At 42.9% G+C, this 14,442-nt stretch overlaps 1 protein-coding gene across 1 annotated transcript; it reads right to left on the bottom strand.

Moving 5' to 3' along the window:
* Positions 1-816: 816 nt before the first annotated feature.
* Positions 817-13,111, bottom strand: LOC112560689 (protein unc-93 homolog A-like). The gene is given in 9 exon segments (XM_025232709.1): positions 817-2,848; positions 3,289-3,420; positions 5,692-5,848; positions 6,092-6,117; positions 6,780-6,915; positions 7,193-7,699; positions 7,702-8,112; positions 8,114-9,450; positions 12,877-13,111. Coding segments are annotated over 8 exon segments (2,523 nt in total). The 5' UTR covers positions 9,029-9,450; positions 12,877-13,111; the 3' UTR covers positions 817-2,609.
* Between the last annotated feature and the right edge of the window lie 1,331 nt (positions 13,112-14,442).

Below are 14,442 nucleotides of genomic sequence, written 5' to 3'. Positions count from 1 at the left end.
AAATGACAGTTCTAGAATTACATTATCCTCGTTCACCGATCAGTTATCAAGCGTGGGAGTCTGACTAGTTGATTTCTTCACCTTTCACATTAAGCATGCATCCAGCAAATGCTGTTCACTATTTTTACTAGACCACATTTCATACCAGTGAACATTGGGCTAGTTAAATCACAAAGAATACAAATTTTATTTTTATCTCTCTCGCAGTAGCAGTACCATAGCCAACGAGGCGTGGTTGTTCCTAATTTAAAATCTCATGCTGTCTTCCCCATCCCTCATTTTCTAACTCTGTGCCTTCACCGAGGTATGGGCACGATACGTTTATGATATAAGTGACACACTGTAACAAACAGAAGTGCTGTCCCCTCTTTCACTCTATTAAAAAGTTCCAAAGGCCGAGAAGATAGAAAAAATATTATAATCATGCCCCAAAACCCATGTTTTCAAACTTTCCTGACGAAGACCACTTTCGAAAATTCGAAATGACCGAGTAGCACCTCCCAACCCTACCCTTTACAAATATACTAGTGTAGGTGGTCGCGTGCCACCCGTCATACCTTCGCCTACCACAGTTTGAAAACCGGGGCTGTAACATGTACTCATGGCGTGTAACAGCACACAGCACGTGGATCTCATAAGCAGTTGCTGAGAATGGCATCGTCGTGTTTCTGCTGCTGCAGATATTGATTAAACATAAATCATTGTACAGTACTGGCACTACTGAAAGGTTCCCATACTAATGAAGCACTCACGCATTCCCTCGACATTTTACGCATTGTTTTTACTTCATTCTGTAAAAATTAAACACTCCAAATGAAGTTTGAAAATAAAATGCTTTAATAAGCTTAAAATATTTGAACATTTATGTATTCACAATATATTAAATATATTCATTTCATTAGGATTTTATGACATCTTGCATGACAAATTATTTAATGATAAAATGGCTGAAGAAAACAGCCTAAATATACTGCACGACATGCAGCGATAATTTCAGAAAAATCAGTTCCACGAACTCTCCAGTTTCAATCCTCATAAAAGAAATAACAAGTATGAACGTACTTGTTACAAACATCATGATGAAAGGAATAACGAGCTCTCAATTCTCTTGCTCACACACATTACCCTTGTTTCTGTACCCTTATGAATCCGACTTCTTAATGGGATTATCTAATGTTTCCTCCTCACTTTTCCTTAAATAAATTATGTATGATGTACTACAGACAGCGATGTACTGAGTTTGCCATACAAGCTGGATGCCTATATATAAATGTAAGGCAAGACCAAAAGCGATAAGAACAGTAAACAAACACTAAACTTAGGAAAGTGTTGAGACCTTAACGATGTGGACACTAACAGGTCTCAACTGTCTGCTAAAAACTGACCCCTGACATTGAACCAGCCGTGCTTGTGACTAGAAACAAACGAGAGGATGTCAATGCATATGGTCAAGGATACGCTACTGAAAGGAGGCTGTGACTGCCTGTTAAACTCGGCAGAAAAAAATTATGTTCACCAAGCGTCAAATGAAAACACACGTGTAAAAACTCAAGATTGAAAGTTTTGATAATATGAGAAAGAAAAGTAAAATAGGTCCTTTCATAGTAAAGGCAATGATTATAATTTTTAAAACATTCGTCAAAAGCAAGCGTTACATGTAAAATAATAAGCAAGGTTAAAAAAGAAACAGACAAAAAATGCACTGCCTCTTTTCCGCAGATATGAAAAAAGAAAGCGGCAGCAGCTCAGTACATTGTCAAAATGTAAAACTATTTCAACAGAGATTCTTCCCACTTAGATTAACCGAGGAGATCCCGTGAACTAGGTTCTGTAATTCCGCGCACTGTAGCTCACAAATACGGAATTCAGCAGAAACAAGCTTTAATCATTACATACATATTACGTATGTCATGAAATACACTATAATATCAAAATTGCTTTCTTCGCTTTAAGTAAATACACCCTGGCATATACATATACGCAAACAAGATTTTCACTTTTCAATGAATGAAAAACAAGTATTATTTTTAAAAAAATAGTTTGGGGGAAGATTTTAGTACAATACGGCCATTTGTGTATACGACAGATATGTTTGAGACATGCATTTTTAAATACAAACTGTTATTGTCATGCATCAGGCACACGTACTTATGTCGTCGAACGTTTGCCCAAGTTTGGCGAAATGAATTTTGGTCGCAGGAACAAATGGTTTTGGGGCGAACATTCAGGTCACCGGATTTTAGCTGAACACTACTGCACGAAGTCCATACTTGTTAGTTTATACATTTGCCGATACAATTAGACTTTAGGGCAAGTCGACAATGTGACCTTCGGCCCTTAGAAACGTTAACGGCACTCTGCATCTCCCCTCACCCCTCCATTTTTTCTCTCACTAATCTCATTTCATTTCTTCTCTCCTTTTGCTTCACCCTTTGATTCGCAAATAAAATAAAGTGCCAGCAAAAGTTGTTATTCATCTTTCACGTTGTTCTGCAGCCGGCGGCATCCCGCAGCCACATGGCAGGACATTCACCCTCGCACACACACACACTCGCGCATTAGTTCTCTCTTCGTCAGTGGTAGTCACGCGACTGTGCGCTGCTCTTCGCTCAGACATATTCATTCTCGTGGGGGCGTTGTAACTTCTTGCGGTCTCGGCGAATGAGCACTTCTGCTCCGACGTAGCCGGCAAAGACAACGACGACAGCTGCGAGCATCATGTAGATCTTGACGGCCATGCACAGAAACTGGGAGTACGACATGACGAGGGCACCTCCCAGCCCCTGGCCCACCCGGAATCCCGTGAACGCGTCCTCGTAGTGGTCGGCGAACATAGACGCCATGAGACCTGCAAACGAGACGAAGTCTGAAGTTAATTACAGTAAATATATATTGCGGTGCTGCATGGTTAACATTTGAAGGTGCATGTCCAAAAGTGCGCGCGTGTGGTGGTGGTATTACTGTGCATTTCTAGGTTTACTTATTCTAAACGTTTTTAATATACAATATGTATTATTATTGTAAATAGCTCTTCTCTTTCCAAGGGAAGTAACTTCTTTTAGAGCAGGTTAGTTCAGGGCTTTCTCAATGTATTACGTCCCTTTGGTCACTGTTTAGAAGTTGACTAGTACTTATTAAACCAAGATCACAGCACACCCGGTAAATTGGCTCGAACTAATCGGCGTGTTCAGTGTGTTGAGGTCTTTGTATACACTAAAAGCACCAGCGAAAAGAACAAGTAGCTGGCAAAAAAAAAAAAAAGGTTAAAGTGCGATCTTCGTGACTTACAATTTGTCTGCACGTTCCAGATTCCGTCAGCAAAGCCCCAGAGACCAGTCACGATGAAGAGAGGCACGTAGGTGTCAGGATGTGGTTGCCACACTCTCAAGAAGATAAGCATAGATGCATTCAGTGCGCAAGCTGCAAAAAAAAAAAGTAGGTTCTATTTAGTCTCTGATCTTCATCCCAGAAAGATAACAAGATGTCTCGGCGGCTGCTCGCAACCATATTTGATCGGACGAAATAATACAAAACGTTTCCTACGGGGTCCAAGTGTTCGAGACACGACTGCGTAGGCAAATGGCGCCATTTCCCCTTTCATTAACACCTCACCCCTCTCTACCTTTTTTTCAAGCGATCGATGCTTATCCCGTTGAAGCCAATGGTAAATTTCGTTGCACTACATTTCAAAACAAACTGTTTATTTATGTTAATGCATCCGTTTCAAATTGATGTGAAAGACGCAATCGAGGTTTTCAAGAAGTGTAGAACTGACCAAAGCAACACTAAACATTCTTAAACATGCTGTGGTCTGCTTAAAGTCAGTTTCGTCATATCATGGATGAGAAACCTGTTCGTGTTTTCGACCAAGTTTCGAACCGATGTCAATGTTAGGATAATTAACAACCAACAAGGGAGAAGATTGTTACTAACTCAATGAACAAGTAAAACAAGAGAATTGTATTTACGGTAATGATTTGCTCTTTAACAAGCAAGGTGGAGAAATGGGGTGGAGGTGGGGGTTTTTATTTTTCAAACACGAACTACATGTTTGCGTAGCCATGTCCAGCAACATTTTATTCATTCACATTCTTGCCACTCGGGTGGTACTATTACACGCATGCTCACCACCCCTTTTGTCATCCGGCCAATCTTCTCTTCCTGCAGAATTGACTTAAGGTTTAATTCTTTCATCAAATATCTCTCAGAATATTTTTAATTCGAAGAAACTGACTCCTCGCAGCCGTAAATAAATATATCATTTATCATCTTAAAAATATTTCTCTGCTCTGCTCAACATACATCATCGTGGAGATAGCATGTGATGTTATTCTTAGAACAATTAATAACGAGTTTATACATATCGTAGATATAATCTCCTGTGCTTACAGAACTTTTGTTTCCTGAAAGGCTAGTAAAACAACAGGACTAAATGAGCAAATCGTAGACTACCTTACAAGACAAAATGTGGGAAAGAAATAGTGTGCAAGTAATTTTAACACTCACATTATTTGGCATTGATTTGAAAAGAAAGGCGTGTACAGAATAAGAGAAAAATGATAATCTGATGGAAACTTCCTGAGAAACTGCAGTGAAAAAAAATTAAATAAATAAAGAGAGGAATACTCCGAGAAAAATGGACTGCACAGGTTACATACTTTTGTTGGAAGAGATGCTATGTGGGACAAACAAATATCTGAGAAATGTATGGAACATATGCGAGCTATAAAAAAGTGATGATCCACAAAAATATTTTTGAAGTGTTAAGAACGACTGCACAACACAGTTTCCATCCACCGGAGAACAGGCCAAGCGTGATAGTTTTAGATAGAGTTCCCAAAAGTGCCATCTTTTTTAAATAACTGAAAACGCTTCCAACTGCTGGCCCAGAATGAAGCAGGTTTCGAACAAAGCTTTATTCATAATTCTTCTAGCAGTGTTAAATGTCACAATACAAAGCAAAGCATTTCTTAAATACCAAGGCCAACTTTATGCAGACAATATCTGACAGGAAACTATTTTCGTGTTTTCAGACTCCACACGTAACACGGAAAAAAGGTCCTTGATGTGAAAATTACCCCAATACATATTCAGCTTGGTTTATTTGATCTTGCTTATTTTGTTCAATAATACTGCAGAGCTTGCTTCGTTTTATTTCTGCAATCGTCTTTTATGTCCAGAAAATGTAGGCTGGTGGGAAAAGGGAATAAACAATAGATCAGTCTGCTTCAGACTTGTCAGCATAAAGTTTTGTGTGAAGCTGATGATGTTAGAATAAAAAAGTCAGTTCATGCTCAACAAGAAAACCCGGATTTCGTCGTGGCACAAATTGAACGAGCTAAATATCTAGATTTTTTTTTTAAATATGAAAATTTGTAATTGTTGGAAAGAAACGTGTTTCGTTACGCTGCGGACCCCCTTTCAAATTTTCTTGTAACTACAAATTTTCGTAGTTTATGCCAACGAGCGGTGATGGTGGCTTAACGACAAACGTTAGAGAACGCAAGACTTCGTCTGCACAAAACGGTTGCAAGCAGTCGCCATGACATCCGGTCGCCAGAAGGCGGATCAGAGCAAGTAACATGCCGGGGAGGATGCGGCTCACATAGCGAGCTGTGGGGGCGGAAGTCTCTGCCGCCGGGATCGCTTACCAAGATCTGTCAGTGCCGGCAGAGGATTCCGCCTACTCACCGTGACAGCTTCTAAAGCTTTTCCTTCTTGGAGCCGAGGGACTTCTACATTCGGATTGGAGTGTATGCTGCATTGGAGAACCATGGCCAAACAGCTCTGAGCAAGGGCCTGGCTCTACGAGACCGTATAGGTGACTTGCCAGTTTCCCTCGGATTCTTCATGCAACCTCAGATCCGCTCACAGACCTCGGGGGCGGTCTAGTGAAGGGAGTGAGGTGCAGGCCAGCCTGGGGTTGGAGGACTCTTCCTCTGTCCCGCGCTGCTCGAGGAAGTTACTGACTCTCCATAACTACACCCCCAGTTTTCTCAGGTCCAGCTTCTGTGTTCGAGCTTCGAGTGGCCATGGGAAGCGAGCTGACTGTTAGGTCACTTGCTTTCGCACCATAGCCAGGTCAGAAAACCATCATTAGTTTGATTTTTTCAAGGACTGAAATAAGACAAATACCAGAATGCGCTCTTAACATTGTGCTGGACAACAAAGCACGTGCGACCCGCTACATTTTAACCTGACAGCAGGACTTTATGGCTTTATCATTGAGATTTGCCCGTTATGTAGGAAGCATCTCATTTCCTGTAAGGCGACGACACCGTGTGAACGTAAGTATTTGAGCAGTAGGAATTATTTAAAAGATGGGCTTGTACAGCGCGTGTTGTGGTTCTAAACAAATGTTTAGCCACATCATTTCCAGGCAGCTAATGACTGTTTCTCAAATATCTTTGACATTTTTTTTTAAACTATAGCCAAAAATAACAGCTACATTCTTTTTGTCTAATATTTTTCACATATTGATGACAACAGTTCCCACGGTGCCAGTTGCCTGATATGGATAAAAGTTCATTAGAATCTTAAATAAAATTTAGAAAAATCATGCATGCATAAGTCAATTAAGGATATGTTGAACTATTTGTTTCAACAAATCTGGCAAATAAATTCGTTACCATTATATGCCATTGCTAACTTTTCATTTACACTGATTACTAAGTAAAACAGGGCCGACTAACACTCACTTAAAGTACGAAAGACAATGAATGAGTGTACAGAAAAGTAAGAGCTTAGGTAAAGTTGTCCGATCGGCTAAGGCGACTCACCTATAGTAATAAAGCAGCTGCGACGGACTCGGGTGGCCAGGGCCTGGTTGACGTAGGACGACACGCTACACATGGCGCCGTAGCAGACCATGGTGTAGCCCACCATATGCACTCCCACCGGGCAAGTCACATAAGCCTGTAAATATCAAGCAGGGGAAAATAGCAACAACTTTGGTATTTTTTCAACGTTCGTGCTTTACTTGTTCCATACTTATCTTTAAATTGCTCAACAGGATGAAGGATCATTAAGAAAACAACCTATTCTCCCCCCCCGCCCCCCAACATACAAACACTAGGAACCTGAGCTGGGATACCGTGTACTCATAATCCAGAATAAAAACTTAAATCTCTCTTCCTACCCAAAGACTTCTTGCTAACCCGTATCCCAAAGAAAGACAACTGTTGCCACTCACCATCATGACGTCTGAGCAGATGAAGTTGAATTGCATGGAGAAGTACAGAAGCATGGGTGTCAGGAGAAGAAACTTAGGGTTGCGGGAGAAGCGTGCCAAAGACACCAGCTGCTGTTTGACCATCTTTAGCGGGGCCGATGAAGGTGACAAAAGATGAGGCCGGAGAGGTTCCATCAGGAAAGCGCCGATAAGAAAGGCAACGACGATGATAAGCATGAAGGTTCCGAATAGGAGATACTTGGTCTCATCGCTGACAACAGACGACTCCTGGCTGACAGCTAAAAGATGGCAAAATTCTGCTCCGCATACAGAAAGGTGGGACCCTTTTGTGGCGTTTAATACAGTCACCGAATCAGTGGTGTTATCACAGTCTGCGACACTGGAGGAAACTGAGCCGTTTTCGACTACTGCGGGGGAGGTATAACGTGCTGCACGTTCGCGTCCGACAAATTCGAGATCGACATGTTGGCCAATGCCACAGCCGCCGTTCCAGCGCCGGCTTGGTTGCCAAACGTTAGGACCAGAGAGGAGATGACGCTGCCGACCATGAGGTTGAACTGGAAGATGAAGGAAAAGAAGCCAAAGTACTTATCCGACACTCGTTCGTAGGTTAGACGCTTGACCTCGGCTTCGCCCCGCGCTAGCAGCACGATGTAGGTGGACATGGCGTTCCACATAAGCGCCACGGTGAAACCCCCAGCCCCCGAGCTCAGCACCATGAGCCACATGGCGGGATACAAGTTGGCGCCAATGTGAGCCAGCTGCACTACCAGGCCGACCAGCACGGGCAGCCGCACGCCCAGGCCCTTGACCACCACGGGACTGACCAGGCTGCCCAGCGTGTACAGGATGAAGTAGGCGGCCAATGACGTCACGCCTACGCCGCCCTCGTGGTTGATGCTGCTCTGCAGGTTACGGGCCAGAATTGAGAGAGATGAAGACGAGGGTGACCAGAATGGACATGAAGATCATATTTCGCTTGTGGCGCCCGCTTTGCACGGCGGGACCCGACTTCTGTTGGCCTTCCTTCTTCAGGGATTCCAGCTCGCTGGGCAAGAATCCTTTGTCCTGATCGGGACATTTGGCGTGGTCTTCGATTGAAAGCATAGATCCAAACTCCATGTCTGTGCGAATGTGGACGAGGGCCACCTGGCAGGCGCGGCTGAGGGAGCTGAGGCTTTCAGCCGCCAGACTGCGGAAGCTGCTGTGGTCATGCTCTCCGGGCTCTAGATGCGAGCGGCCCTGCTTGAGTAGCTTGTACTGGTGCAGACTCTCCGTGCTGTTCATCCATCCTTGTTTATCTACAGGCTCAGTGAGTGGCTGGTAGACGGGTTCGTGAAGTTCTTGTACCTGAATGTCCACACACTCGCTGGGGCACTGCTCTTTTAAAAGTTCCACGAGCTCAGCAACGGCTGTGTTCTCCACTAAAATGGCAGTTTCGGATGGATATGCACGTTCTTTAAGGTCACTGACTGCGTTCACTTCCTCTACACACTGATGCCTGATGCAGCTTTCCAAACACGTGTCGCTACACCTGTTGATCGTCACATTATTGAGCAGATCACCTTGTGGTGCACTGCTAAATTCAATAAAGTTTTCAGCATGTTCAGTGCCAAACTCCTCCGCGAAGGCTGGGTTTTTGTAGAAGGCAGCATTATCTTGAGAAGCCACGGCTGTAGCCGTGAGTGAGTTCTTCTTATCAGCGGTGTCATCCTCGGCATCATCCTCGGTGCGTTTTTCAGGAAGAAGAAAAGTATGGCTGTCAACGCTGGATACGGTGTCGGTGTAGTCACTGTTCGCGTAGATGTCTGTTTCCTCCGAAAGGTTTTTGTTCATCTAAAGAGCTGTCTTTACTCTCTGTAAAGGTTTGATTCGCTACAACAGCGCTAGGGTTCCTTTCTCCTCTTGCTGATGTGGCTGCTAATGAAGAATCTTCCCCCAGTGTCATTTGGTGCAAGCCGTCACAAGGGGTCGCGACAAGGATATTGTTCACTGGTCCAAGTTCTGAAAACGTGTCGTCAAAGCTGCCGATGTTGCTTTCTGGAATGTGGCATGAGGTAAACTGTGAGGAGGGAGATAAGACGTGTTCAGACCTTTGACCCATGGGGTTTTCCAGCATCGAAGTTATAAACAACTGACGCGCGACCATCAGGACACTGTAGGCAGGCCGAGCTGCCCTGCTGTGCAACATGGTGTTGTGGTGTCACCTGCTGACTGCTCCCGTCCGGTTTTAGCACCATGGTCGTCAGATGTGATTTCTGCAAAATTAGTATTAATGTAAGTAATACTCATTAATTATAAACAATCTGAAATCTACCGTAAATATAAAAACGGCGATGAACAGCAACTTTTGAACTAAAAAAAATTCTCTTCTGATTTTTACATTTTTAAAAAGTGTTTCCCACCTAAAGCTACCATAAAATTGCATGGCCAGTCTACATCCCCTAGCTTAGAACAAATCCTCAGCAATACAAAAGTGTACACGATACAATTTGGCGCAAATAAGACACAACCAGTGATAATCTAATTTAAAACAGCAGTAACATTTTTTTCTGCTATTTACATGTCTTCAATCTTTCGTCAGGTAAATTCCCTAACGTACACACATTCAGGTCTCGGGGATCGCTGAAATGCTTTCAACCAGATTGAGTGGACTGCTGTTTTTATACTACTAGGGCGAAGAAAAAGAAGTTTCTTGAACTCGAGTTGGCCACGTGCCTGATACCTGTTAGTGTTTACAGAAAATGAGTAACGGGTGCGTAGCGACGGAAGAAAAATTATCCGTGCTTTGTTTTTCAGCAAACGCAAAAGAGAATATCTAAAAACAAAAAGTTACAATCTGTAATGATAGCAGGCTTTCAAATAACTGAGCATAGCCAATTTACGGCCAACATCTCGAAAAGGATGGCTGAGACCACACGTCTCTATGCATTATGGTTTCTTAACAGTTCCAAACTACAATGGTGTAGAAAATATACCTCTTTCCCCTTGCGGGTAAGTCGTAATCATTACGGATAATCTTTAATATTTTGATAATACCGAGAATTATTGCTAACCCTAACCCTCGGGCTTTTTTCGCAGCTTTTTTTTTTTTTTGGGGGGGGGGAGGGGGAGGATCTTTGATTTATTTCTTGCTGCTGTATAGGTTATAAATTGTTAATTGCTACCCAACTACCGGCTTTGCATTGTGCTGCAGTAAATTGGTGAAGCCATAGCCTTTGTAACTGACTTTGCACCATCCTCGATAACTTTTATTTTTAAAGCAGGGGTGTCATGAGTTTGTAAACGTTTTGATGGTCTATCCACTGAGAAATGGCTTCATGCCACGTCGTTCAAACCGGATGAGATCACAGGTCGGCAAACGGAAGACACAAAGTTGGTGTGGAAGTCGGGTGGGGTGTGAGGTGGTGATGGAAGATTGTAGGGGGGTGGGGGTGGGGGTAAACCAAAAATCAGCTCAAAGTTCGTATGTTATGGTACATGCTGTGCAAAAGCGTGAAGCTTGTCCCAGTTTTGTCCATTTTAAAAACATCTTTCTTATTCTGGCCACGAGGTCGTTTTTAGACCTGTGAAGGTTTGCTGTCGCTCTTTGTAATAACAGTTACAGCAGACCCCAGTTCAAATGGAGGACAAGACATTTTATTCAAGTCTTTGTTTTGGTTGAGTGCTCAATGCGCAAAAAAACAAAACTGCGTGGACACAACGTTGACAAAAGCAGCTCTATCAAACCTTGCTAAAGAGTGTCAGAATGGAGATAAGAAACCGATCTGGTGTGTCCATATAGCGACTATCTTACCTACAACACCAATCACTGACCAACAAACAACACCCCAAAAAAGGATAAACAAGGCGTTGAAGTGACGCACAAGACCATTCCCTTTTGTTTACAAGTATGGAGACCTGGGTAAGGATGACGTGTCAAGTTCTATAGATACTTAACTGGTCACATGTCAGCTCGGTTGGTTTTCTTTGGATGTTACGCATATTCAAATCCTGTCATAAAGTAAACAACTTGGCAAACCCATGTATTGTTTACAATAAATATACTCTCCACCCGATCTGCGGGACCTGTAAGAGCCCAGCTATAATATTATAAAGCAACAAAGATGATGAAATTTACTGGAGGTGGGAAAATTGTGGACAAAGATATAAAGGATTTTTTTTTTACCAGTACCTTTGTTATTGTTGGCACTGTTAATGCTTTCTTAAATATTATAAGAATTATTATAAGAATTCAACAAATGACTGGAATATGAAACGCGTTGTAAATTCCTGTCAAAGTTCGCATACTTTGCTCTGCCATGAACATTTCTGAATGCGAAACTTCTTCAAAGCCACATAAAAGGTGAGTATGTAAGACGTTCTGTCAGTTTGGCCTTTGTCAACTATTCCACTTTCATATAACAAAGGCTGTTAATTTAAATACTGCACTTTAACGACAACACGTGCGTGTACAGTTTACAAACGATCCATAGGTAACCGTGCGAGGGGCGTTCGCAATGTGCGCAGGCCAGGCTTGTGACCTTACCGCTGTGCGAAGACCTCCGACCCCCGACTATTGATCGCACGCAGATGACGACACGCGCACGCGGGCTGATCGTGGCTGGAAAGAACGAGCCAGAACTGGAAATGCCCGGTGCTGCGTGCTTGGCATGGGGCGGACAAAAATAGACCTGGCGTCTGCTCTTCACCCTGCACGCGTTCACGTGTTCGCAAGCGATGGTTTCCTCAGCCAGAGGTCACGGCATCAGTGCAGCTGACGATACCGAGGACAACCACGCAGCGATGTGAGGTCGCGCTCTTCTCTCGTCTCGCCCCAGTTACAGGCGCTGTACAACATTTAACCCCTCCATCGAGCTTTCCACTTACAAAGGCTGTTTGGTGTTAACACCACAGGTGGCGCATGCTACACTCGTTAACTCCTACCACACCATTAATAAGCATCTGCTATTTGATTTCTCTTATTTAAGAAGAACGCTTATGCAAATCTTTAAGTTTCATTTTTAAGTTACTGCTATTTATATTGATATGCAGCCATTAAAATATTTGGATGGTTTGTAGTTACATGTCCTCCTACACTGCATTATGTGCTGGTGATATTTGATATTCGCCATGAATAGCTCTTTAGAATAGCTTGACATAGAAACCTAGCTGTGACTTGCCTACTACTTTGTATAATCCAAGATCCGTTGTTCTCTCTCTCTCGTCTCCGCACGTTGTTGGCGCGCGCACTCATATTTGGCTAGTACATATTTTCTAACCAAGCTGTAATGATCGATCAACTAAAAATACTTTCAAATTATTGCAAGACATAATTATATGCTTGAGTATGTATCTAATCAATTCTAATTTTATGAGTTTCCTCAAAACATGAAGATTTTGCTTGCCTTTTTTTTGTTCACAGTGGAACTGGAGACATTAAGCTAGAGATGACACTGCCTTAGTTTCAGTGAACTCACAGTTTCGCCTGTCAATATCGAGGGGGTAACCCAGTCGCTAAGAAATTACACAATGCTCTTGCCTTAACTGTTAACACATTATTAAACAAGACACAAGCCTTGATAATGTTACATATATATGCAACTAAGCACAAAGCAACTGATTATTCTGTCACCTCGGTATCTGACAATAAAAGCAACGTCAACAAGAACAGTTAAACAGTCAATGAGCAGCGAAAGACTTACTTCTGCCTCTCAGACCAAGCAATCGTCTGGTGAAATGGTAAAGACGATCACACTCAGCTGTGAACAGCAAATCTGCATGTGCCAGTCCCTTAACCGGAAACCTTTTTTTATATTTCAAGGAAGTCCGACGACCGAAAGAGTACAGGGATGTATGGTGGCGTGTGAAGTTCAGGCGAACGAAGCCACGCCACTCCGCCGATCCTGCCGCCCCTACTCGCCACAGTGGGACTGCTTCACAAACCGGCGCTCACACGCGCTAACCAGTCGGTGGTGTCGCCACTCGACCTGCTGCGTGCGTCTGCCCTCGCGGTGCCTACAGGTATCGGTCGGTAAAAGGCGTTGAAATGGAGCCCCCTGCCTGCCCTCCCCCACAAAAAAGCCATCAAGAACAGTTTCCCTGAAATAGCTCACCACACACACTGACTCAAGTGTGAATATCCCTTTAAAAGAATTTTTAAGTCGTATTACCAGAAAGTAGGAGCCACTAGTAAAATTCTTGTCTATAAAAATGAGACATTATACAGGTGGATTGGAAGCTACAAGTGATATCTGGCTCACGTGAGATGAGTGAGAATGTTTCTTTCTGTGAAATGAAAGTCGAGTAGAATGAGGTAAAATTCATTGTGTAATAAGTTTCATAACTTGAGCAGGACTGATCGTAGTTGTGAAAGTTTGTATTAACCTAGCTTACCGCAGTGGTCCACGTTCACACTCTATGCGTGTGAGGTCGTTATCATACTATTGTCATTGCTATATGGTGATACCAGCTTGTTGAAACGCCTATGGCGATCGTGTATCCTGTAAAAGTTTGAAGAAAAGTTTTATTGTACAGATATCCAAATACACGTATAACAATTTATGTGTGTAGGGCCGCCGAAAGCTATAGATGGGGCCTCAAGGCACACAACTTTTCTGGGCCCCTTGCAATAATCGTTTATTATTTTCCCAGTCTATAACAATATATTCTTACAAGTTATAATTTGACTGTCAATGTCGTTTAGTAACATTTCGGTTAGTAACGTAATATACACGGCAAACTGTATGGAAAGTATGCCCTAGTAGGATCTAAAACACTGCTTGAGATGAACATTTTAGAGCTGTGTACATGAGAGAGGTAAGTAAAACGACTAATAAAGATAAAACTATTTGCACCCTTTCTACATGAAAATGTCACCAGCGGACGTGAACAATCGACAGATTAGAGAAACAAAGATTAAAGGCAATACATAGTTTATACCTTTCACCCTAATGCATGTGTGATGTCACAGACTTGGGTACAATTATTGAAGGCTGCAGTGACTCCAGTGGTGTCAAGAAAAAGAAAAGAAAGCAAACAAACTACGGACCAAAATCAGGCCCCGTCCATATTTGCTGGTCCGGATCGATACATCATCCTTCCCTCTTGTCTGGCCTTTGTGACCTTATTCCCTCTCATCAGGCATGTATGTGTGACTTATTCCCACCCTCTCATCAGGCATGTGTGTGACCTTATTCCTATACCCAGCTCCAAGTGTCTGTCAAATTACCGTCGTCAGGTGTGAACGATAACGTACTTGAAGCTCCACG

The sequence above is a fragment of the Pomacea canaliculata genome, linkage group LG1 (assembly GCF_003073045.1).
Source record: "Pomacea canaliculata isolate SZHN2017 linkage group LG1, ASM307304v1, whole genome shotgun sequence".
NCBI lineage: Eukaryota > Metazoa > Mollusca > Gastropoda > Architaenioglossa > Ampullariidae > Pomacea > Pomacea canaliculata.
Note: the sequence above shows the minus strand (reverse complement) of the source record. Positions and strands in the feature narration are given on the sequence as shown.